This window comes from Prionailurus bengalensis, chromosome D2 (genome assembly GCF_016509475.1).
Source record: "Prionailurus bengalensis isolate Pbe53 chromosome D2, Fcat_Pben_1.1_paternal_pri, whole genome shotgun sequence".
In the NCBI taxonomy this organism is placed as follows: domain Eukaryota; kingdom Metazoa; phylum Chordata; class Mammalia; order Carnivora; family Felidae; genus Prionailurus; species Prionailurus bengalensis.
The window spans coordinates 12,925,617-12,951,547 of record NC_057351.1 but is presented as its reverse complement, the minus strand read 5'-3'; the positions used below and the strand labels follow the sequence as shown (position 1 = coordinate 12,951,547).

The following is a 25,931-nucleotide window of genomic DNA, read 5'->3' as shown; positions in this document are numbered from 1 at the left end:
TCTCCGGCCTCACCCTTTCCACCTAAAAGCAAGACATGCATTTCCTTTTGTGAAGGTGTTCTTGCCTTCCATCTCCCACACTAGAAGGAAGAAAATCACCATTATCACTGGAGAGATAACGTTGGCACCAAGATGTATCAGCACAAGGAAATCTTGCTAAAGTAACTCTTATCTTCTATAAGTTTTTTTCCATGTATTTATCTTCCCACAATTTACTGCCCCTAGAACCCCTAACCCCTTTTTCCCTTTGTCTTGTCACTTTCCCATAACTCATCTCCCTTTGTTAAAACAGTATATAAGCTCTCAGGCCTAACTGCTTCTTCCGGTTTTCTCTTCTTTCCTGTGAAGCTCCTGTGTGCCCGTAGAACAAACTTTTTCTCCCATTAATTTGGCTCTTTTCTCCCGTTAATCGCTCCTGTTGTCAGTTTAATTCACAGGCCCCAGTCGCTAAATCTAAAAGGCTGGAGGAAAAGCTTTTTTTCCTTCTGGCCATATTAGAATGGGTTCTGCTGTTTGACCTGGAAAGCAGACCCTGCTGTATGAGGAGTGTGCAGTGGGGTAGTCAGCAAATGCAGGCTGCCCCAGCCTATATGCTGCCGAATCTCTGTCCCCCCTGCATCCAACATCCCAGGGACCAAGGATGAAGCACTGTCACCCACTGTCTGCCATCCCTGTCTCTGCCTCTCCAACAGTTTCCAGAACCTGAGCCACAGAGCCGGCTGGGCCACTGCTGAGGCCGCCGTCAGCAACTTCCATACGCGGCTCTGCTTTCTACCCTCTTTCAATATTCCCTTGCTTTTTCCTTTCTGTTTCAAATTCCATTTCTCCTACGTGGACCTTCACTCTCACACAGTGCTTTTGGTAAAGATCTCTCAATTTTAATATTTGCGTGATAACCATAAGTAAATACAGTCGAATTTGGGTGGTAGGCCTATGGCGACACATGTATTTTTCATATCAACACCTTGTGCTGTGGTTGTAAAGATGTTCTAATATGAATTTTGGGAGCAATATAAATGTTTCCCTTTTTCCTACTGCTATCTCCCTGCCCCTCTTCCTTCGGTGGTGACCCTAGGCAAAGGGTAGAAGAGAAGCCCCCACAGTAGCAAATTAGACATGAAAGCCAGGAGGAAACACAGGCACTAAGGAGAACTGCAGACAAGCACAAACCAGGTGCGGGTTCGTAGACCCAGGGTGGTTGCTCGTGTTGTGCACGCGATCACTGGCGGGGGAACCCACCTGGCCCCAGAGGGATGCTTACAGCATTTCTTCTACCTCTTCTTCCTCAGCCTCTCAGCACACACCCCGCTAGGGCGAGCCAACCCAGCCACCCAGGGTGAAATGGTTAGAGAAATCCAAGAGAGGAAGAAATCCGCTCTTTTGTCAAGAGAGCGCATGCGTCGTCCCTGGGCGTGGCTCTCCACGCACACCACCGTTTCTTCTCTTCCAGTTGTCTCAACGGCTCCCCCTTCGTATTTGTATAAGCTTTTCCTTGGTCACCACCACCCACCGAACACCCTGCCATAACACTCCTGGACAGTTTTTGTTTGTTTTGCTAAAGAGAAACCTTGCGGGTATGGCGTGAAGGTTACATGAGATCATCCATGTGACTCACGGACTCGAAGCCTGGTCCTCCCTCCCTCCACCCCGAGGCCGGCTAACCTGGGCTCCCTCCCGGGGATCGCCCTCTGAGGTTGGGCCATTGGTGACTTGCTTGCAGACACGCGGGAACCTCAAGGCTTCGGGGACCAGTGGCTTCTCCACAGCCACATATATGTCCTCACTCCTCCCAGGGCAGCAGAACCCACGCCACAAGCCCCGTGTGGGCACTCCCCCATCCCCGCAAGGCCTGCCATTTGTCCGCTGGTTTCCACTAGGAAAACTGGTTGCGCACCCCCTGCCATTTAACCTAACAAAAGCTCCTTGACAATTAAAGTCATTTGGAATGCTCCAGCTAGCTTACAAAGTACCCATTGTTTTCTCTGCAGTGAGGTTTTTTTTTTTCCTTCCAGCCGTAATTCTTGCCTCTACTTCCTTCCCTAAATGGAAATTGCATTTGCATTTTTCACTGATGATAATTTATCTGGTTTATTCTTCATATGGTTGTAACCAACTGGTTAAAATCTTACAGGAGTATTATGCTAGTGTCTATATTACAATTGGCCTCCCTGTTTCTCTTTTCTGACACTCAGTTAGCTTCTCTGATTTCCAGTTAAAACACCCTTGCTGGCCACTGTTAAGAGGATGTTTTTGTAGTATTCCTGGTGTATCAAAGAAGTTAAATTTCAAGGCGCCTGGGTGGCTCAAGAGGTCGTTCTGACGCTTCATTTCAGCTCAGGCCGTGATCTCGAGTTCGAGATCCCGCATCGGGCTCTGCACTGACAGCCTGCTTGGGATTCTCTCTCTCCTCTCTCTCCCTCTCCCTCTGCCCCTCCCCTACTCTCTTTCTCTCATAATAAACAAACAAACTTTAAAAAAAGTTATATGTCAGTTCCTGGTTTAAGAAAACCCAACAAATCATCTCTCTAGCTGTGTGATAATAAGTCCCTTTATGTCTATCATGTTTATTTACCAATGAAAATACCAAATAAAGAAGGGGGAAATCTGGGCGATTAGAGAATAGAATATGCTCCTAAGGGTATTCTGAGAACAAACCAGGAAACATCTTAAAGACACACTGTTTCAAACTTCCATGAAGGAAAAGAGCAATTTGCTGACATGCGTTGTTGCATCATTAGGCATTCTCCCCTTTTCACGTAGAACAAAAATGAGTCAAGGTAAGAAAAATGTGATAGAGAGACATGCCTACAAATACAGAAGAGTGGTTTGTCTTGCAGGGTTCTGTCTCAGCCATGTGGCTGTCTTCCTCACGAAGCAAAAGTGGTGACAGTGGTGGGGAGAAGTGGCATGATGCATGATCAGTCCTGAAGCCCCACCCCGACCTCCGGGGACAGCTATGGGGCACTTGCCACCCCAGGGCCCAGGGGGACGACAGGGCCCGAGTGCCCACCTAACGTTCTGCCGCTCCAAAGAATGTGCTGAGATATGAGCAGCTTTGGAGACTGTCACTTTAGCTTTAAAAGCTGTAAAGTGCGTATGGGAAAAGCTTTTTCCTGGTTTCTCTGCTGTCTACTTGCACGAGAAATGTCACAGGCAAATAAATGCCAAGCCAATCACTGGACTACTGGGAATGAGCCTTTTGCTGTGCTAGTTCTCAGCCAGCCAGACTTCATCCACAGGTTCCCTTTGGGCAATTTTATTTTAAGGAGGCTGAGGATTGGAGCCCTGGGCTGGCAAAGGAGCCAAGAGGAAGTCCATCCTCCTAAATAGTTATTTCAGCTTAATAACGCTGAGGTGAGACGACCGGTTAACTAGCAGAGCATCACAATAAACCTTGTACGTAATTAACCCCTACAACGTATTAAGTGCTGTATCCATCTTTTACCCAGACTGATAACCTAGTCAACTCCGCGCTCCAAAACTAATTCATAGTTTACGTCGTGTGTCTCAGGACCGAAAAAGGCTTTCCATTGAACATCTCAGTTGTTCCCACAGTAAGCGTTTTGCAGGGAACAGGGCCAGATCAGATGGCCGTGTGCCTCCCTTCCCCCGCAGCATGCGAAAATCAGGAAAAAGATTTCCCCAGAGCACCAAGGAGCCAGCCACAGAGCCCGGGGCCCCTGGCTGCTGCTCTGAGGCATTTACCGCTGAATTCTCCTGTCCCACTGTGGGAAGGAGGCCTCCCAGTGAGGACTCATGAGCAGATGACACGACTGACACGGTTTAATGGGCAACACCAGCGCAGCCCAGGAGGCCTTCTGCTGGGACAGAAAGGGCGGGCGCTGTGCCAGCCTGTACAGTCCTAGGAGCTAACGGAAAGAGACGAGGATCGGCAGCGGTGGGGAGCTGGGAAGAGGGTGGGAGACCCGGCGCCCACGATCCACTTTATCACTCGGTCAAACTTTAACATTTTTGAATTTCCTAACACCCTAGCCCAAAATACACGGAAATAAGCAAATCCTCCCAAATGAAGAAGTCTTCTCCAGCCACACCTCTGCCTGCCCTCCCCCCCCTCCCCCCCCGCCTCACTCTCCCGTTATTATTTCTAAGGCAATTCAAACATTAAACCAAAGCTCCCCCAATGCCGCTGTGTGCGCGCGCGGCGGGCGCAGCCCGTTTCAGCACCAGCCTCGGGGGACAGACGCCATAAGGGAGGGGAAAACCAAACCCTCGTCTGGTCTACTGTCACCACCAGAACTGCTCTGGGGACAGGTGTCCCAGGGTACTGCGAAATCATGAGGGCTTCTTTAGGCACTCCCCAAATAAAACATTTCCACAAATAAAACGACCAACTAGCCGCTCCAGCCCTTCCACTGCGGTCCTCTTCAACGGGGGGGACGTCCCTGCCCGGAGAATGGCAAGCGTTCGTGACCTACATATGGAAAAGGGGTCTCGGGGGGCCTCCCCCCGCCTCAAGCCCCAGAGATCGGGAGACCCCGGGCACCGGGAGACCTCCCGTAAGCGTTCGGAGCGGTCTGTCCAAACCTGCGCTCGGGTTTGCCAACGGCCCGGCCGAGGGTCGTGGGTTCGAGGGGCGCGCTCACCTGCCGGCGCCCCGCCGACGCCCACCTGCGCGGCAGCTCGAAGGCCGGCTCGCTGCGGGCGGCCAAGAGAAACAAGGTATTCGTTTCGCGTGCTGCCACGGACGGCAGGACCACACACGCACCGAACCGCGTCTCCAGTTGCAGAGACTTTCCCGCCCGAGTTGCCTTCTGGCTTCTGGCTCGCCCCGGGCTCGCCGGAGCCGGGGCCGTGCCGTCCCTTCGCCACAGACGCACCGGGCCCGGCCCGCCGGCGGGGCGCCCACTTACCCGGAGCCGGGCGCGCGGGCCGAGGGCGCCGCTCACGCGCGGGCTTTGTCTCCGGCGCGGTGCTCGCGGGGGGCGGCCAGAGCGCGCGGCATCGCTCCTCGGCCGGGCGCGGGGCTGGGCGGGCGGGCTCCGGCTCCGGCTGCGGCTCCGCGCCCCGGCGCCCGCGCGCCTCGGCGCTCGCGGGCTCGCGGTGGAAAGGCGCGCCCCGCACCGCCCCCGGGGTCTCCGGGCCGCGTCAGCAGCCCCGCCCGGACAGGGGAGGCTGGGGGCGGGGGTGCAGGGGGGCGAGGCCGTGCCCCGCGCGCGAGGGAAGTCACCCAGACCCAAAGTACTTCGGCCCGCTCACACCCGCCGTGCGGGGCTCCCGGGGCGCGTCCGGGTGCGGTGGGGTGCGGAGCGCCAGACCCCCGGACCCCGGCCGTCCTCCCGGCACGGTGGTCACGCCCACTCCGCGGCAGGGTCTCGCCCGGCGCCCGGGAGGGGCCGGGAAATCCCGCCCGCCGCCGCCGACGTCACTGGTGCGTCACCGGGGCTCCCGCGCCAGGGCTCCGCGCACTCCCCGCGCCCCCCGCCCCGCCGCGCTCGCCCCCCGCCCGCTCGCGCGCCCCCGGCCGGGCCCAGCACTGCGCCCGGAGCGCGCGCGTCGCCTGGAGGGGAGGGGAGGGGGGAGGGGCTGGGGGGGCGGGGCTGTGGCCGTGGGGTCGCGGTCCTCGCGGGGTTCCGGCACCTGAACCCCCGCGTCCGCCTCCCGGCCTGGAGGGTTAGTTCCGGGGACCAGCCAGGCTGGGCGCGGCCAGTTTCCATCCGTCCCCAAAGAATCCGTAATATGCCTCCCAGCCCCCCAAAGGAGGGCAGTGAGTGCAGAAACGCTTGATACCTGCGAAAATCCACAGGGCATTGTCTCCCTTTCCGGGCGCAGGGTAACGCTGACGTCGCTAAGTGACGGGAAACGAAGGGCCCGCCGAGGCAGCCCACCCTTTGGGGACTGAGGGCGAGCCGCGGGCAGCCCCCATCCCGGCCGGCGGCCAGGAAGGCGGGAACGACTTCCCGCTGTTCGTGGAGAGCAGAAGCGGTTCCCGCGGGGAAATCCAGGGCGACCCCTCGTTCCTTTTGAACTGTAAGCGTTTTGCGGTAGAGCTTTCTTAAGCCTCTTAATTATCATAGCCAGCCCTCCACCTCTGGGGGGAAGACAGCGTGATTGCCGTCCGTTTTCCGACTGCTGGTGAAATTGCGCAAAACGTTTGGAATGGAGAAGCAACAAAGATTTCCTTGGTAGGACGAGGAGGCCGATGTTAGTTCTTTTATAAAAACTATATAAAATCATGGCTGACAATTAGGAAATAAGTCTTGCAAATCTGCCTTCGCCGCGCTCACCCACCAAACAGCAGCCACTCCTTGATGTAAATGACACCAGATCACTTGTTTCTTAGATCTCTGATCCCCACTGACTTGACATTTGCCCCAGACAAATGTGCCGCTTTGCTGACTCCGAGTGCCTGACAGAACGCGAATGCAGAGTTCAGAGGTGCCCACCTGGGGCCCGCGAACATCTCACAGCTTTTTTTTCACAGCTTGCAAGTGCCCATACGAGGCACAGAATCGAACGATGGTAAAAATGACTAAGCCTGTAAATGCACCTACAGCACTGGCCTTTTTTTTTCTTTTCTTAAGTGAGAAAAGGTATATGGGTACTGCATTTAAAATTCAACAAATTGAAAACTGTACTATTTCCACCCCCAAGTTTATTTCTCCTGCATTTCTCGCCTCAACAGCACGTCCTGCCCCCGCCCCGCCCAGGTGGTTGGCTAAGGCAGAATCCTGGTTTCCTAGCCTCCCAACTCGCATCTCGACCAATCCGAAGGCATCAGTTGTAAGGGAAAGCAAGATCGACACTTCCCGGTACCTCCCTTCCTTGTTTTATCTTTCTAATTGATTACACCATCCCTTAAGGCTGGAGTATGCCCATTTTAAAGAAAAGGAAGAGAGTCGGTGGTTCCAGGGTGGATCCCCAGACCAGCATCAATGGCATCAGCTGGGAACTTGTTAGAAATGCAAATTGTCAGGACCCACCCCAGCCCTCCTGAATTACAAACTCTGGGGAAGGGGCCCAGCAATCTGCTTTAAGCCCTCCGGGGAATTCTGATTCTGGCCCTCTTCGTTTATCACCGGAGACTACTGTAATCACCTACCATCTGGTTCTAGGACCCTGGACCCCCGACTTCCTTTCTCCCAGCTAATAGTCCTTGTTCTCAACTCTGTTGTCTGATGCCAATATGGAGGCAGCAGATTTCTTAGACTGGTGTTTACATGGTGGATCTTTCCCCATCCTTTTACGTTTAACCTGTGTCTTTATTCGTAAAGTAGGATCTCTATTCTTGAAGACAACACAGAGTTGGATCCTGTTTTGTAATTCAGCCTGACAAACTGAGCCTTTTCTTTTTATTAAAAAAATTGTTTTTAACATTTATTTATTTTTGACAGAGAGACAGAGTGTGAGGGGAGGGGCAGAGAGAGAGAGAGAGGCAGACACAGAATCCGAAGCAGGCTCCAGCCTCTGAGCTGTCTGCACAGAGCCTGACGTGGGGCTTGAACTCGCGGACCGCAAGACCATGACCTGAGCTGAAGTCTGACGCCCGACCGACTGAGCCACCCAGGTGCCCCTAGATTTTTCTTCAAATCCTTGAGCATTTGGAACGGGTTTATAATAGCTATTTTAATATGCTTAGAGGAATTATATCATTTCCTTCCTTTCTTGATATAGTCCTGTCAAATGAGTTTTCTCCTGTTTTATGTCACATTTCCCTCTTTCTTGGCATGTTTAGTAATTTTTAAATTGGATGCTAGACATTGTAAATGTATGCTGTTGTATGCCTAGATTTTGTTGCTTTAAAGAATAGGGATTTTTTTTTTTTTTTCCTGGTAGCCCGCTAAATTGCTTACCCATGATCCTTTGATATTTTCTCTAAAGACTTTTAACCTTTATTCTATGACTCTTCTGGGGTCTTCTTTGCATACCGTTATGTTCAGTGAACTCTTCCCCTCTGATTGGTCAGAACTGAAATGTCTCCCCGCCCACTATGAGCTCTGGGAATTGATCAGCTTGTAGCTCCCTGGACAGCCTTTGCTCAGAGCAAAAGTATTCAGCCAGAGCCTCCAGGAGCTCACAGGAACCTGGTTCTTCTTGTCTGGCTGCCTTCTTTGGGCCACTCTGTGTCACAAACTCCAGTATCTCAGCCTCGCAAGTGCTAACCTCGGTCTCTTCTTCTCAGCAAGACTTCTTTCTAGGCCCTTCTTAGGAACCCCGCCCCCATGGCTGCTAAGTGCCCTCTGGCAGGAGGCTGAGGCAGCCTCTGTCCCAGGGATCACAGTCCTGTGCTGCTTGTATTTCACACTTTGACAACCCTGGTTTCTTGTATTCTATCCAGTTTCCAGTTGTGTAGGAGGGCAGGGTGAGTCTGAGCCCATTTTTCCCCGAAGTGCAGGGAAGCAGGAGTTCTTGGCCTGTCGTTTGAGTTCATTCCCCCATCTCTTCACTTTTGCCTTGTGTCTCTGATGCTTCCCTTCAGCCTTGGCTTCCTTCCACCCTGGGCCAAGTCTAGAAGTTTTCTCTTTTCTTCATGATTTGGCTAAATCATTGCTGTCTTTGAGGAACCTGATCTAACTGCTCCTCACATCCCAATCTTGTCATTCTGATATGTAGAAGCCTCTACTGGAAAATTTACTTTATTGTATCCTAATCCTTCCTTCCCTCAACCCTCATCTCCTTTCCCCTCCTTTCCTTTCTTTCTAAATCTCTCTCTCTACTGCTCTACTTATTCTTTGAGGGCAGATCTTATACATCTTTGTGTCCGCTATATTGTAGAGGCTCAAAAAATGTTAAATGAAACCCCATGTTTCATGGGACGTCAAGAAAATCCACGTGTTTATTCATTTGCTTAATTTTCGATATTTTTAAGGATCTGGCAAAGGCGATTTGGTGTAGGCAAAGGCAGTTTAGGGGGAAAATTACAAAAAGCCTTAGCTTTTGAACATTATTCCTGAATAAAAAGTTTCTAAGGATCAACTAACTGATAGAGTGATAATTAAAAACTGCAATGTTAGTCTGATATGGAGAAATTAAAAGGATCACCAGACTGAAAGCCGGCTTGCTTCTGGCACAGTTCATCCCTGAGTGATAACCACATTTTTGGTCTCTCATAGGCATCTAAGTTAGCTTTTTTTGGTGGCTCCATAAGGACCTGTTGTAATCCTGGAATGTCCACGTGTGTACAACCTCGTCATTCTTATCCTATTTGTATAAGAATTATCCTGAGATAAACATAGAACTGCGATCTACAAAAACCGAGGGCAAGAAAGGAAGTGAGACACTCTTTAGGGGAAGTCAAGTAAGTTCACTCCAAGGCAAGGAGCTCCTTAGCAGAGAAGAAACTTGAGGAAAGTGTGAAAGTGAAGATAATCCAAGTGTGGGCTTCATATTCTGTGGAAGACATTATCCAAAGATAAGGAAAGGCAACCTAGGACTTGGTAGGTTGAGTTGGGAAGTTTTCTTAAAAACAAGCATAGAAACAAACAAATGTGACACATACTGTCTATCTGTCCACCTACCCATCCCCTTGGCCATCCACCTCCCCCCCACCTCCCACTCCATCCATCCATCCATCCATCCATCCATCCGTCCTTTTCTAGCATGCACCTACTCTACCCTATTTCAATGATACTATAAATCGCCCAAAATATTTAAAAATTCCTCTTTTGGAATTACCTGCAGAATCACAATTTTTTTGTGTGTGTGTTATCTTGTAATTGTGCTTTGTTTTCAACTAAGGCAGTTATCAAATATTTAATTTATCTGATTCAGCTCTGGATGACTTTTGGTTGTTTTTTAAATGTTTATTTTATTTGGAGAGAGAGAGAGCACATGTGCATGAGCAGGGGAGGGGCAGAAGAGGGACACCGAGAATCCCAAGCAGGCCCTACACAGGGCTTGATCTCACGACCTTGAGATCATGACCTGAGCTGACATCAAGGGTCAGATGTCAACCGACTGAGCCACCCAGGTGCCCCTAGTTCTTTTCTTTTTTTTTCTTTTTTTTTAAGGTTTTTTATTTATTTTTGAGACAGAGAGAGAGACAGAGCATGAATGGGGGAGGGGCAGAGAGAGAGGGAGACACAGAATCGGAAGCAGGCTCCAGGCTCTGAGCCATCAGCCCAGAGCCCGACGCGGGGCTCGAACTCACGGACCGCGAGATCGTGACCTGAGCTGAAGTCGGACGCTTAACCGACTGAGCCACCCAGGCGCCCCGCCCCTAGTTATTTTCAAAACTTATGTATGTTCGTAGGAGAAAGATATCTCAACATTGAGTATATTCCGAATAGTCAACTGTAATAACTGAAAGAAATCATTCCCGGTAGGAAGTAAAGCAGTGGGGAAGAGGGTGGCTCACATGATAAGCACCAGGATCAGTGAGGCAGAACCGTAGCAGATGATGCTGACTCGGAGGGCCAAGGAGCATGGGTGTGTGTAAATACGCACCTGGTAGAAAGGGCTGTGGAAGACACCTGTTCTTTCCATCTCACTACAGGCTGTGAAACATGAGACCTCACAACTCTGTTCTCCAGATCATCCTGGGAAATAAAATAGATGTCTAATTCTTACGTAACTAGGAGCACACATGAGTAGGTTTTACTTTCATTTATAATAAAGTATCTATAGAAATCTTGTAATGATATTAGCTAATTAACCATTTGTGTTTAGGTCCTATCAACGCATCTGAAAATGATTGCTTGATTTTTCCTAAAATCTCAGAAAAGATAGTTTTTATTATTTATTTCTTTTGAGAGAGAGAGAAAACAGATAGTTTTTATTATTTATTTCTTTTGAGTGCGCGCGCGAGAGAGAGCGTGACCAGAGGAAGGGCAGAGAGAGAGGGAGAGAATCCCAAGCAGACTCTGCACAGTGCAGAGCCTGACATGGGGCTTGATCTCACAAACCGTGAGATCATGTCCTGAGCCAAAATCAAGAGTCAGATGTTTAACCTACTGAGCCACCCAGGCACCACAAGATTTTTTTTTTTTTAATTCTTGATGCTTGAACCTGGATTCCAAGGATTTTTAAAGCTCTTTTAACTAAATTAAAATCTGGGAATGAAAAAATGGTTTATTGTTATCAGCCCTCAAAAGTTTTGGCAAGACAAGTTTAATTCACTTTGGAAAGGAGCCCAACGTTGCCACAAAGCAATCTTTTCCAACCTCATCTCTCATTAACTTTGTTCATGAGAGGAGAAACAAGCTTAGCATTTGAGCGAGAATATTAAAGCCCAGCCTCAAATAATCATCTAGTCGTTTTGACCTCAAAGGACACGTTGCATTATTTAATTTCTCTCAAACAGCTGAGTTGCAAGCCTGTGTCCCCAAAGTGGCAGGATATATTTTTCTATTCTGGCCATATAACACACAATAAAATTAATAGTACCTCCTTCCCAGCTCATTGGACATTCAAGTGTATATATTTCGTATTGGCAAATATAGCTGCTTTTTTTTTTTTTTTTTTTATCGTGGAGCTTAAATTGGACATAACCTGAGGGAAGTATCTGATAAATATTGTCAACACTCCATGTGATGCTTCAAAATGCCAGTTTGTGCCAAACCTAAAACCTCTTTTGTTTGCCTCTGACCTTAATCTTGACTTGTTACTTCAAATGGCCATCTACTCCCCTCACTCCAACTGTTGATGCTTTTTGGTTGGTTTTCCTAGTTAAAGGTTTTAAGCCTGTAAAGTTTTGAAGTGCTTTGGCTTCATAGTATATGGAGTGTTATCCTGAGAAGGGGAAGATATTGAAAAATAATGCAGCTGTCCAAGAATTAGGACATATTGGGAACAAATGGGGACATGTTGGCCCCAATTTGGGATAGCTGAAGGGTAATCAGCAAAGTAAGGGTAATGTGAATAATCCAAGAACTCCATAATACTTTCAGTCTCCAAGTGTTAGGCAATTGAGTTTCTTTCCTCCTTACTCACTTTTGTAAACATTGACTTTATGACTCTTTAATTTTTGACACTTTAATTACAGCGTGTCTTGGTGTGGATCTCTTTGGATTCATCTTATTTGGAAGTCTTTGGGCTTTCTGGGTTTCAATGTCTGTTTCCTTCCCCAGGTTAGGGAAGTTTTCAGCCATTATTTCTTCAGACAAGTATTCTGCCCTGTTCTCTCTCTCTTCTTCTGGGATCCCTATAATGTGAACGTTGGTCTGCTTGATGTTGTCCTATGTGCCACTTAACCTATCTTTACTTTTTATTTTTCTGCTCTCATCAGGTTGAGTTTCCCTGCCCTATCTTTGAGTTCACTAATCCTTTCATCCACTGATCCTTTCTCGCTCTCCATCAAGTCAGCTATTAAACCCTTTTATTCTATTTTTCAGTTCAGTTATTGTATTCTTCAGCTCTGTCATTTCTGTTTGGTGCTTTCTTACATTTTCCTTCTCTTTGTTAAAATTCTCACTTTGTTCATGCCTTGTTCTCTCGACCGTGGTGAGCATCTTTATAGCCATTTTTCTTTTTGAACTCTTTAGCAGGTAAACCACTCATCTCTGTTTCATTGAAGTATTTTTCTAAGGTTTTCTCTTGTTCTTTCATTTGGAACATATTCCTATGTTTCTTCATTTTATTGGACTTGAAAAAAATTTTTTTAATGTTTATTTTGAGAGAGAGAGAGAGAGAGAGCGCGCATGAGCGAGGGAGGGGCAGAGAGAGAGAGGGAGACACAGAATCCGAAACAGGCTCCAGGCTGAGCTGTCAGCACAGAGCCAATGCAGGGCTTGAACTCACGAACCATGAGATCATGACCTGAGCTGAAGTCAGATGCTTAACTGACTGAGTCACCCAGGTGCCCCATTTTCTTGGACTTTCTATATTGGTTTCTATGCATTAAATAAAACAGCCAACTCTCTCAGTCTTGAAGGAGTGGCCTTCTTCTGTAGGAGCTGAACCTTATTGTTCACCCCCCCTCCCCAGCTCTTGGTTGCCTCTCAAAACTTTGTGATTATCTAAGCAAATTACTTGTTCTTAGTGGCCTCCAACAGTTGAGGGTGTGCCAAGACCAGTCGGTGTACCAAGGGAGGATCTCAGACAGCATCTAGATTCAGGCTCATTGGAGGCCAGACCTTCAGGCAGCAGCTTTTAAGGTTCCCAAATATACTTCTTTAATGCGAAGACTGAGAGATGGACATTTCTGTCTCCTTCCTCTGCACTGAGCCCTGGATGTTAAGCAGTTAAGAACTGTTTCTTTGCTCCTGTCCTGTTGAACCTATGAACATGAGCCTCACTGTCTACCAGAACCAGTCTATCAAAGGATATGTATTCTGGGCAGCAGCCACAAGGACCAGGATGCCAGATACATACATAAGCAGCTTTCTGGGAGACACCAGCACCAGGGGGCAGGGCAGAGGGAGAGCAAGAAGATGATGCCCGCTGCTCTCCCTGATCTCTGGAGAGGATCGCAATCTACCCCTAGATGTGTTTAATTAGAAGTCCCCCGCCCCCAACCCACACTTCATAGTGCTTCTTTCCTGTCTCAGAGGAAGACTAGGGTTTATGACCACGGCCTCTGTGCTGTACCTTGGTTAAGAACTATTTTTCGGGTCGCCTGGGTGACTCAGTCGGTTAAGCGTCCTACTCTGGCTCAGGTCATGATCTCACAGCTTGTGATTCAAGCCCCACGTCGGGCTCTGTGCTGACAGCTCAGAGCCTGGAGCCTGCTTCAGACTCTGTGTCTCCCTATCTCTCTGCCCCTCCCCTGCTCATGCTCTGTCTCTGTCTCAAAAATAAAAATAAAAACATTAAAAAAAACCAAAAACTATTTTCCATTTGTTACAGTCCCGTGAGAGCAATGAACATAAGCCCTACTGGCCACCAGAGCCTGGTGATCAGGGGGTGTCCCATGGGTGGTGGCTGCAAAAACTGGGGCCCCAGTCATGTGCACAACCTCCTTTCTGGGAGATAACCTGGAGGCAGAGCGAGCGAGCGTAGAGATGGTCCTTGCCGGCTTCTGCAGTCCGGTGGCCTCGAGATGTGTGTTGCTAAAGGCCTGCCCCTCGGGATGAATCTTTTAAGATAAACCACAGGCCTCTTTCACAGAAAGACTGGTTGCATTTCAGTTGCTGCCTCTGCACTGTGCCCTAGAGGTTTAGCCATGGTGAGTCCGGAGACCCCTTTAAATTTGCTAGAAGCTTGTGGTCCTGTGGATGCAAATCCCATTGTCTTCCAGAGCTAGAGGTTTTGGGGACTCATCTCTCAGGTGCAGGCCTTGAAAGTTAGGGGTGCCAGGTGTGGGGTTCAAACCCTTTGCCTCTCAAGGAGACGCTTAGGGCTTGAGTTCTCTGCTATCTGTGGGCGCCTCTCCGAGAGTGTGGTTTATGGTGACATTGTGTCTTCGCCTCTCCTCCCCGTTTTGATGTTGTTGTTTTCCCACCCTGCCCCCCACCAAGATGTAAGAGTTGCTCAGCTAGTTTTTGCATTTCTTTCAGAGGGAATTTTTCTGTAAGTAGCTATAGATTCAGTGTATCTGTGCAAGGAAGTGAGTTTAGCACCCAGAACAGGAAAACCCTGTAGCTCTTTCTTTGAAAACATGGAACAATTCCTCCATGAGGAGCAGATCACCAGGTGTGAGCTCAGAAGGGCTAGAATCTCCCTCCTCTTCTTCCACCCGACCCCATCACCTGGCCTTGGCCTTGTGCATAACTGGCATTGAGCCAACACAGTTGAAAGGAAGAGGGATCTGAGACTTGCAGGTAAGGAGGGGACACTGAGGCTGGCTGGCTTACACTGCCAGGTGCTCCTCCTGAGCTCTTCTGAAGACGGACATCTAGAAACAAGGGTGCTCTACTCCCGAGAACCCTGAAAACACTTCAGAGGCAAGGCAGACTAGAAGAATGATTCTGGGTTCTTGGGCTGCCGTTCCTTGAATTCACACACCACTTTGCAATGCCCACCGGCGAGGCTGAGGAGCGTAGAGGACGCTCTTTCCTTCACTGGGCCTTTGTTCGTTGATGTTCCTGCCTCCGGCGCTGGTAAACGTGCTGTCTGGAACACATCTGCCCCCATCTTTACCTGTCAAATTCCGATTCGTCCATTATTAGTTTGCAACAAAACTTTCCCTTTCTCAAGAGGCTTTTCTAGATCCTCTTGATCTAAATTGAATTCTTCCTGTTATATTCTCTCAGAGGACCCTACACTCTACCTTAACGGCACTTACCGTATTTTGTAACTACGGACATCGTATGTTACTGATAGCGCGTTTCTCTACCGGCCTGTAACCTCCAGGAATGCAGGGAACAGCTGTATCTTCAGCACTTAGCCGAGTGATACAGGGATGTATGCAGTAGGCTCTCGTGATAGATCGGCTGTTGGGGGTGGGAGGGGCAGATATATTTTCTTTAAAAAGTCTGCCTAAACTCTATTTAAGGGTAGTAAAGGCTGAAGTAAAATTTCTCATAAAGAAAGGAATTAAGAAACGAAAGTTATTATTTCTTAGTGACATCAGTGTATGGAAGAGCTAAAGAGAGAACATAGATGGGTTACAAAAAAAGCCACCAGTCTGAGATCTGGTTGTAATATTTAAATGGTATAAAGAATAGGTCTTTACATCTATTTTTATGAAATTTATTCCCAGTTTGAAGTGGCAGTGTATACAAAGATGACAGAGCTTGTGATGTTTTACAGAAATGTTTACTACAACATGCACATTATGAAGTGTTTCAAACATACACATATTAAGTTTCATGCTGAATAAATAATCCCCCCAAATTAATTTTTATTTTTACATAAAAATATAATATTGCACTCTTAACAAGACCAGTTATTTTGCATATTTTCTTTTTAAATAAATGATGAAATTCAGCCTTAAAAAAAAAAAAAAAATAAGAAGACCGAGTAGCAACCCTATTCTAATAGGGGACTAATTTAAAGTTCTTGGTAGAAAAAATGAAAGCCAGACAATAGCTGCAATTTTTTTTTTTTTTTTTTTTTTTTTTTTAAACAAAGCAAGATCACTTCAACGTGAATAGGAATAATCTCGTCTCTGCACCTTCTGGGCCTCAGAATGCAGACCTGGTCTGTGCAAACCGTGATCTAAATGCAGTCTGTGAGCGTGTCCGGTGAATAACAAGCATACGTGGCCGCTTGTCTCCTGCATCTATGGCGACAGCAGAGACGTTTGAATTGTATTTCATACAGTTTTTAAGCAGAATGTTTTAGAAAGTCTGGAAGTTACAAAAGTAGTTCTGTAAACACCATATGAATTAGATTTCCATAACAAACACGCAAGTTATTCTTAGGCAGGAATACATATTTTTATCCCGTGGTGACATATTACTGAGCTTATTGTACAGTGTTTTCAAAGCCAATAAAGCAGCACCCCAAGTAAAAATAGAGCCGGAATATCTGGTAGAGCTAGACCATCCCGAGATTTGTAGGAATTCTGGTTTATGGTGTGCCAGTTTTCTGAGGTGTATACCTAGATTTTTCTACTGCTTCTAGAATTCTCAGGTAGCGTTGGTTAGTAGAAACAGTGGAAACCGTTTCCTGTAAGAATTACTCTCTGTCCTGTTGGAAACAAAGTAAGCAGTCTCCTTTTCTTTTGAAATTGTTTTGTGGAGGAAAACACTCCCTGGACATTAAATGTCTTACCTAGAATATATTATTGATATCTGTGCCATCTTTTTGCATAGTGGAGGCTTTCTATTGCAAATTGTTAGGTATTCAGTGCTCGGTAAATGGCAGATATTAAGATAATTATCACTGCGTTTAAATCTTAGTGACTCACCAGTATCTAGTGTTCTGGATTTTAAGGAGTTTTACGAAGAAACAGAATGTGTCTGAAATCAAAGATACTTGTGTTCTTGTTTGTGGCCATCAAAAAATTCTGGTTCTACTTTGAGCTAAGAAGGCAACTGGAAAAAAACTGCTTAACATTGAGATTCATTAGTGGTTTGTTTTAGTATTCACGTGTTCCACAGAGTGTTCAGTGCCCAGACACCGACCGAGTGATTTACTTCTCAAAGAAAGCACTTATCAAGTTCACGATTCTTATCCCTTTCATTAATTTTCATTTTTTCTTTCTTTCTTTCTTTCTTTCTTTCTTTCTTTCTTTCTTTCTTTCTTTCTTTCTTTCTTTCTTTCTTCCTTCCTTCCTTCCTTCCTTCCTTCCTTCCTTCCTTCCTTCCTTCCTTCCTTCCTTTTCTCAGGGGGAGGGTGGATTATCTTGGCATAAAACTTTTTAAATATAATTTTTAGAGTATTTTATATAAACAATTAGGCTAACCAGTTGACATTCTACTGGCCCTTTTGGAATAACAGAAAAAGCAGAGACCCTAATCCTTTCTTTAGATTATGCTTATGGGTAAAAACTTTAAAGATACGATTTTAATTTATCGTGTAAGACTTGAATCTTGTTGCTTGGGACATACTGACACAGCCCTCTGGATTATCACTAAATTAGAACAAAACTGTTCTCTTAGGACCTTGTGAGGCTGCAGAATATTGTGCAGGTGAAGAGGGCTGATCGTTATTTGGATGATTTGTTTGGTCATCCGTTTCTTCAAGTTCAACCTCCCCAAAACCGGGAAGGTCTACAAATCGAGTTTGGAGCTAAAGTGCTTTGGAGGAGCGAGGTTCTCTCTCATTCATCCAGCTGCGTAGCTGCTGAGGAAGGAATAGAACATGGGCTGTTTGAGGCGCTGCTGGTCCTTCCGGCACCAGGCGATCACGGTCCCGTCACTGTTCGCGGTGTACAGATGGTGGCCGTCACAGGAAAACGTGAGGCTGTCAGAAAGAAATCCCGTCTGTATGTTACGTCTTAAAATTGCATTTGCAGACTGGTGATCACACAGGAATCAGTGTAAAGAAGCTAAGATATCTTTACCGGAGCAGAGAGCCCAACGAAATGCCTGCTTACAACCCACCGGTCTCCAGTGTAATCCTAATACAGTTTAATTGCCCTGCTGACAACTTTGTGAAGCTCATCCTGACGAGGTGATACGGAAGAAAATCAGGATCAAGGAGGGCAGTGCATTCTGTTCCTTCTTTGCATATTTTCTCTTATCGCCTTGTTTATGCTTTATTACTTAAACAACAAATACTTGAGTATAGGAAAGTTTACAAAAGATAACAACAGTGCCACATGTTCTCTTTATAGAAACAAGTGGTGATTATTTTAGGGAGATATTTTATTTCCCTGAAAAAGGAAAAGGTAAATGTAGTGCACTGAAAATAAACTAACGTAATAACGTAGAATTTGAATGATTGATTTCCAGTTGATTTTTTAAGGTCAAGTGTGTTAGTACAACAAAGGGTAACTGGTTGTTTATCAATATTACCAAGTATCCTCCTGCAGCTATCAGTCATCCTTATGGTATTTTCAATAAGAAAGGGAAAGGATATCATTTCTACAATTCAAAAGCTTCCCTGGGCACTCTCCCAGCATGTCTTCTGTTAGACTGGAGCTCCCAACTCAGATTTGAAGCCCTACGAAGATGTGGACTGTGTCTCCTCTTGCAAAAGGTCTTGGTCAGCTTGGTGTTTGATAAATGGTCAGCTGTTTATGACTGTCATCACATATTTCACATCAGTGTGCTTTAACAACTCTCTAACAAAAATACAGTCACAAAGTATATCATGAAGAATGGTGGGGAGGGGGGCGGTTACCTTACAATCGGCTTATTTGATTTAGGAAATGTGATTTCTCGCACAGGCTTTAGGTCCCATGTACTCCATAACCTAGAGAGGGAAGAAGTCATCATCTAATTATGCAAACTAAAATTTCCTTCACTAAAAAGTCCTAAATATTTGTTTATTTGTTAAAAATCATCTGGAAGGAAACACAATAAACAATTAACTATAGTTCCTTCTGGGAAGTTTGCAGGGGGTGTATGTGGGAGTAAGAAAACTTGGTAAATTTTCACAGACAATACACAATTTCAAAACTACATTACAGCTAAGTTTGTTATTTAAAAATAAAACAGGAATATGGGGCACCTGGGTGGCTCAGTCGGTTGAGTGTCCGACTCTTGGTTTTGGCTCAGGTCATAATCTCACGGTTTGTGAGTTCGAGTCCGGCATTCGGCTCTGCTGACAGCTCAGAGCCTGGAGCCTGCTTTGGATTCTGTGTCTCCCTCTCTCTCTGCCCCTCCCCCACTCATGCTCTGTCTCTCAAAAATAAACAAACAGTAAGAAAATATATAAATAAATAAAATAGGAATAAGCAAAGAACCTATATCTGAAGGTGACTTTAAATCTCTAAATATTAAATATTAACATGCCTAGATATGATCTCACAGTTTGTGGGTTCGAGCCCCGCATTGAGCTCTGTGCTGACAGCTCAGAGCCTGGAGCCTGCTTCAGATTCTGTGTCTCCCCTTTTCTCTGCCCCTCCCCTGCTCACACACACTCTCTGTCTCTGTCTCTCTCTTAAAAATAAACATTAAAAATTAAAAAAAACCAAAAACCTAATTTTTGAAACTGATGTGTCCTTATGAACAAGAGCAAACAAAGAGAACGAAAACTCCTCTTACCTTACAATTCCGTTTTCTAATCCCCCGGCAATCACATTGATAGATACTCCCTCTGGCTGGTTAGAGAAAGCAACAGAACAAATGATCTCTCTGCAGTGGACATGTCCAACGAGGTCCCCATTCACTGTCCAGAGTCTGAGGTCACTGCCTCCACCAGCTAGAACACCAAAATCGTTGGGCAGGTCACCAGAGTGTGGGTGTGTCCAGGACCCCGCGCCCTGGGTCCCAGAGGGCTGACTACCCCTACCCCTCCCACCCCCCCACCCCCACTGTGCACCAGGCTTGTTTGTTTCAGTGATAAAATTTACAGGGAAGTCATGACTGAAGTCTGTATAAATAAAATTACTACATTATAAGTCACACAGAGCTCTGTGTATTTACCTAGTGACAATGACCGGTGGGAAAATAAAAATATTAATGTATAATAGAGAGCAACAGGTAAGTTAATCATGTATCTGTGTGTAATTGTAATATTTTAGTATACGAACTGCCAAGTCTGAATTTGAAAGTACCTAGAGAGTTAAACAATCTCCAAAAACAAATGAAAATATTCTGTGGAACCATCTATAAGAAGTGACTTATGTGAATTTGAAGAGAAAAAAAGTTACAATAAAACTTAGCTGAGTCAAAAACTACTTCTTAAAGAAAAAAAAGAAATCTAATTCTCACAATGAATCTTGTAAATCAATGACTTATTAAACTAATTCTCCCTGTTCAAAGACCATGAGTAACAAAACTTTCTGTAGTTTTCCAGAGGGGATCAGTGCTCCCCATCCTCTATAAAAATGGGGCTGCAGGTTTGGGGCCTCGGGATGATGAGCCCAGCCTTCTTGGGAGAAATATTCTCAAGCTGATCAAGACAGAGGTTAAGAGGCTTGATAAAGTTTGGATGCCATAGGGTAACTACACTTGATTTTATCTCTCCATTAGAACTAGCAAAAAAAGTGCAGAATTTAACTTTCTCCTTTATTAAGGCAATGACAAGATTTCATAGACTTCATATTTTATAGCAAAGAAACAAACTGTGCAAATACTTCTTTATGTAAAGATACGCTGAAGCCCTTCAAATACCACAAGCCCAACGCCTTCCGTGCCACGGCACTGTTCCCGACCGCCGGGCAGTGGACACAGCCCAACTCCCGCGCACAGATGAACGGACACACCGAGTGTGGTAGGTGAACACACAGCAACATTGCTTGGCCATGAAAGTGATGAGGTTCTGACGCATGTTACAACATGGATGAGCCTCAACATCAGGCTAGGTGAAATAAAGGGCATGAACAAGACGAAGAAGGACAAATGGTGTAGTATGATTCCACTTACATGAAGTATCTAGAATGGACAAATTCCTAGCGATGGAAAGGAGGGTGGTCACCAGAAGCTGTGGGGCAAGGAGGAACACTTATGGTTGCAGAGTTTCTGTTTGGGGTGACGAAAAGGTTTTTGACGCAGACAGTGGTGACAGCTGCTCTACACTGTGGATGTGATAATGCCACCAAATCACATATTTTTAAATGGCTTAAATAGCAGTTATCACGTTAAATATACTTATCACATATGTAGAGAAAAACGATGAACAAATGGCCGGGTTTTACTTAAGACTTCCCATTGATTAGGGGAGATTACAGATTCAGTATACGAAAGAAATACAATTGTAGACGATAAACTCATTTTTTCCTTGAGTAGACATTTATTTCACTCTTTGTTTTGAATTTAGTGTTTGATAAAAGATTTGAAAAGTAAAACAACCAGACTTCTACTAGTCAGGTTAGAAGATTTATTGAAGGTACTGATGTAGGCGTTGATTGTTCCATGTAATCCATAGCCTCTGCACAGCTTAGTCCCTCAGAACAAAAAATCTAAATGTGGTCCTGGACTCTATGAAATATGGTACAGAACTTAATAGGCAAAGAATTACCCTAGAGGATTACCCAGCACGTGGGGCTACCACAAAACCAAGTAACTACTCATCTGCCGAAGACAGTACACAGCCAAGCTGAGGCCTTTACTCACTACCAGATGCTCTCACATAGAATTGAATTCAGCACATCAACTAAGAGAAAGTTGGGCATTCCTGAAAAAAAAAAAATTCCTCCTATACATCTTCCCCGAGATTAAAATAAATTGGAGAGTCACTGAATACCCTGAATTTCATAGTATTCACTCTCTAACGCCATTGGCACCACATGACCAGGCTATGAACCCCAGTTAAAAGGCACATATGTTGATCCAGTGGCAGAATGATTTTAAAAAATGCAGAAGCCATCTGTTACAACATTTACATAGTTTAATAAATTTCACTTCTCATCACTATAAAAACCACATCCCATAATAAGGACTGGGGAATTATGATCAAGGGTAAAGAGCTTGCATGTGGAACTTCAGCCCCGATACAGAAATTTTATATATGTATGTGTAACATGTACACACAGAAACGTACATACACACACATGTAACATCTATACACACACACATATATTTATTAAAATTTTGATTTTTAAAGTTACTTGGATGGTACTCACTAAAGGGTGAAGATCTTTGGTAGGCTACATCTGATGACTTTTTTCCCTTCTTGGAATTAAGAATAGAAGTCCAGTTTGGGTTACTAAACATAAATTTGGCCTGTCTTTTAAAAATCATTATTTTCATCATGTTCTCTTTATACCAAATTCTTATTATGACTTCTCTTATATATGTACCAAGAGACTTAAAAAAAAGTAGAGAAGGCCTTTTTGTTCAAAGTGGGGGGAAAAAAAAGTTCTAGCCATTACTCTGTTATGCTGTGTGCTACCTAGGGACACCTGAATAGCCTTCCAGCGAGTTAGTAATTGCAGCAAAAGTAATTTTGTTTCTTGTTCCCATATGACTAGCTGATATAATATCACAGATATAAATCACTACTGGCAGCCGGAAAGTAATTAACTTTACAAAATTCAGCTCCCTAAGGTCGATCCTAACTTCCAAATGTTGCCAAAACAAGAAAGTAGAGAACTCTATATAAATAATCATTATATTATTCCCCCAGATTCCTTCTTGATATGACATACTAAAAGCTGCTAATGTACAAATCAAGGAAGAACAATTATCGAAGTCATCAATCATCTGCCCACACTTGGATTATCAACGTCAACTGTTTAAAATCTTTCCCCTCAGTTATGATGATTAGGAAATAAAAATGTTTCCATGACATTATTTTATAACTGGATGCTAACACTGGCAAATGCTTTCATCTGATACCTTTAAAGCATGACTGAAGATATTACTTTTCTTGAATACAAGAATTAACGAATGTTTTGTAAAGTCAACAATAAAACTCCAAGAGGTATGTGTAGCATAATAAAAAAATAAGTATCTGGTCATCGTTCCAGGTTCCTGGCACAGAGCTCCTGAAACCCTTGTAGTTTACCATCTTTTGTATGTTAATGAGCTGACTCCTAGGGGGCAGGCCCTACACAGCTTCCGGATGGGGGCTGGTCGCCAGAAAAACCAAGGTGGGGGGAGGTGAGAATTTACAGTACTTCTCCACCTCCAGGGTGGGGAGAGAGGCTGAAGGTTGGGCTCAATTACCTACTGATGGCCAATGATTTGATCAACTGTGCCTCCATAACAAAACCTCGGAGAAACCCCTCAACAGCAGGGTTAGGAGAGTTCCCCGTGTTGGGGAGCACATTCCTGTGCCAGCAGGGGGGGTGCACTCAGACTCCACAAGGACAGACCCTCTGGATCTCACCCTATATCCTTCATCTGGCTGTTCATTTCTATCCTTTATAATAAACTACAGTAGTTAGGTATAGTGTTTTACTAAGTTCTGTAAGTTGTATTAGATATTTATTGAACCTGGTGGGGGGATCTTGGGAATTCCCAAATTTGCTAAAGAACTTCAAGTACTTTGTGTCAGAACTAAATTGCATTGTTGGGGCACCCAGGTGACGGCACAGGATTAGAGAGCTGTTTGGTGTCTGCAAAGACAGCATACATTTGGTTTCGGGAAAAAAACAAATGGGCGCCTGGGTGGCTCAGTCGGTTAAGTGTCTGACTCTTGATTTTGGCTCAGGTTATGATCTCACGGTTCCTGGGATCGAGCCCTACATTGGGCTCCACACTGACAGTGCAGAGCCTGCTTGGGATTCTCTCCCTCTCTCTCTGCCCCTCCTCCTCTCACACACTCCCTTTCTCTCCAAATAAATAAAAGAGAAAGAAACAAACAATATAAAACATGCAAGCAAAGGATAGAGGATCACCCACTACAGATATGTCAAAGATCCTCTACACTGAGTGGGCAGAAAAAGACAGTTTGTCAAAGGATCCTTTCAATGTTAAGATCTGCAAACAGAAAATTTATGAATTTTCCAACTGTTCTTTCCTCAAGTTTTACAACATGTATACTTGAAAAAAACCAAAACTAAAAATAAGACCTCTGATTAGGAGATCTAACTTTGTCATGCAAATTTTAAGGCAAATTATGCCTCCGTTTGTTATTCTATAATATTGTTCTCAGGAACTGGAAGAAATATATTCAAAACTGATCACTGGCTGATGCTTTGCACTTAGGAGGAAGGTAGTGAAGTTATTAGTAGTTAAAAAGCAGAAGCCAAAAAAGGATAGGAAAACAAAAGCGAAGAAAATTCAGATTAATTTACGGAATAATAATTTGTTTAACACATGTGCTCAAATGCAATCTTACATATATCAGAAACAGAGTTAAACTATGATAATACTAACTTTTGCATAAATTGGTGCCTAAACTGATGAGCTCACTCTTGGACCTCACTGTATTTTAATACACAAATATGCTATTACCAAAGTATTTGGATCTGGCAGGGACCTGAGAGATGTAATCCAACAGTTTCACCTACGATGGAAAGAACTAGTTGAATGCTGTTAGCACAACGACCTCTGGGCTCTGGTTTCGGGGCTCACTCACCTGAGTCACATACAGTGGCAATGTCACCTGTGGTTTCACTGGCAGAGACGGCTGTGACAGGGCTTTTGTGTCCTGCCAGGCTTTGTACATAGCACAACCTGAAAGACAAAGATATAAATTTGCATATGATCATTAAATATAATTATATTCTCTTACTTGTATAATTCCTTTCCTCAGTATAAGGACCTTGTACTCAGAAGGCACTCCTAACTTTGTTCTTAACTGATTGTTTGATTTCAATTAGATTATAAAGTAAAGGTTGTATTTCATGTTTAAAATTATTATAATGTAAAAGAGGTTAGAGTGGGAGACAGCCAAAGCATAAGAGACTCTTAAAAACTGAGAACAAACTGAGGGTTGATGGGAGGTGGGAGGGAGAGGAGGGTGGGTGATGGGCATTGAGGAGGGCACCTTTTGGGATGAGCACTGGGTGTTGTATGGAAACCAATTTGACAATAAATTTCATATATTAAAAAAATTATTATAATGTAAAGATATTATTAAATTTTTTTTAAGTTTATTTATTTTTGAGAGACAGAGACAGAGAGCAAGTGGGGGAGGGGCAGAGAGAGAGGGAGACAGAATCCGAAGCAGGCTCCAGGCTCCCAGCTGTCAGCACAGAGCCCGATGCAGGGCTCAAGCTCACAAACTGTGAGATCATGACCTGAGCCAAAGTTGGAGGCTTAACCGACTGAGCCACCCAGGCACTCTGGTAAAGACATTATTATAGTGCATCTGTTTCACACAGTAAGAACTGAAACATTAAAAACAGCTGCGTTGGAGTTACAGCCCTCCTTCTGTACCTGTTTAAATCCCATATGATGCAGGTGCCATCTCTGCTCACACTTATCATTATACTGTAGGGTTTGCAAACAAATAAGCTGGTTATCTCTTCCGTGTGCCCATAGAGATGTATCTGGGACTCCATTTCTATCTCTGAAGGCTGAAATTTAAGAAATTCAGTAAAGTATAAGATAAAAACCATGACAAAAGTTTTCCTAGTACTGTATCTCAAAAATAAAAAACTGAAGTGACTCAAACATTCAAGCATATCACTTTTCTTTTTTTTAATATTTATTTATTTTGAGAGAGAGAGAGAAAATGCACAGGGAAGGGGGAGAGAGAGAGAGAGAGAGAGAGAGAAAATGCACAGGGAAGGGGTGGAGAGAGAGAGACAGAGAGACAGAGAATTCCAAGTAGGCTCCATGCTGCCAGTGCAGAGCCTGACACAGGGCTCGATTCCTTGAACTCTGAGATCATGACCTGAGCTCAATCAAGAGCCAGATGCTTAACCGACTGAGCCACCCAGGCGCCCCTCAAGCATATCATTTTTCAATCCATTTCAGTTCAACTTTGTCCTAAAGAGATAATTAAACATTATCAAAGTTTTAATTGCCCATAATTTCATGAATATGCTTTTCATTTTTTGTCTTCTTGTCTGGTCTTTGTCCAAATGCTCATGTATTTTTGTAGGTACGATTATTGCTGTACAAATAATTTTAAAGTTTGTAGTTTAAATTCTCCTGTAAGCATTTTGCATTTTTGATTGTCTTCGAAATGACTTTTAATGG

General features: G+C 44.9%; 2 protein-coding genes across 3 annotated transcripts in view; both read right to left on the bottom strand.

Moving 5' to 3' along the window:
- Positions 1 to 4,980, bottom strand: part of GNG4 (G protein subunit gamma 4) — a 73,083-nt gene extending 68,103 nt beyond the window's left edge. The window contains exon 1 of the mRNA XM_043596257.1: positions 4,872 to 4,980. The gene's annotated coding sequence lies outside the window, so the exon portion shown is untranslated. The remainder of the gene's footprint in view (positions 1 to 4,871) is intronic.
- A 10,532-nt stretch (positions 4,981 to 15,512) lies between these two features.
- The window catches only part of LYST (lysosomal trafficking regulator), a 180,556-nt gene continuing 170,137 nt past the window's right edge, over positions 15,513 to 25,931 (bottom strand). For both annotated transcript variants that reach the window (XM_043596252.1, XM_043596253.1), the window contains exons 49-53: positions 25,164 to 25,303; positions 24,361 to 24,458; positions 19,437 to 19,593; positions 18,571 to 18,642; positions 15,513 to 17,688 (exon numbers count right to left, since the gene is read on the bottom strand). In XM_043596252.1, the coding sequence (XP_043452187.1) occupies positions 17,550 to 17,688; positions 18,571 to 18,642; positions 19,437 to 19,593; positions 24,361 to 24,458; positions 25,164 to 25,303 (606 nt within the window). In that variant the 3' untranslated portion in view covers positions 15,513 to 17,549. The remainder of the gene's footprint in view (positions 17,689 to 18,570; positions 18,643 to 19,436; positions 19,594 to 24,360; positions 24,459 to 25,163; positions 25,304 to 25,931) is intronic.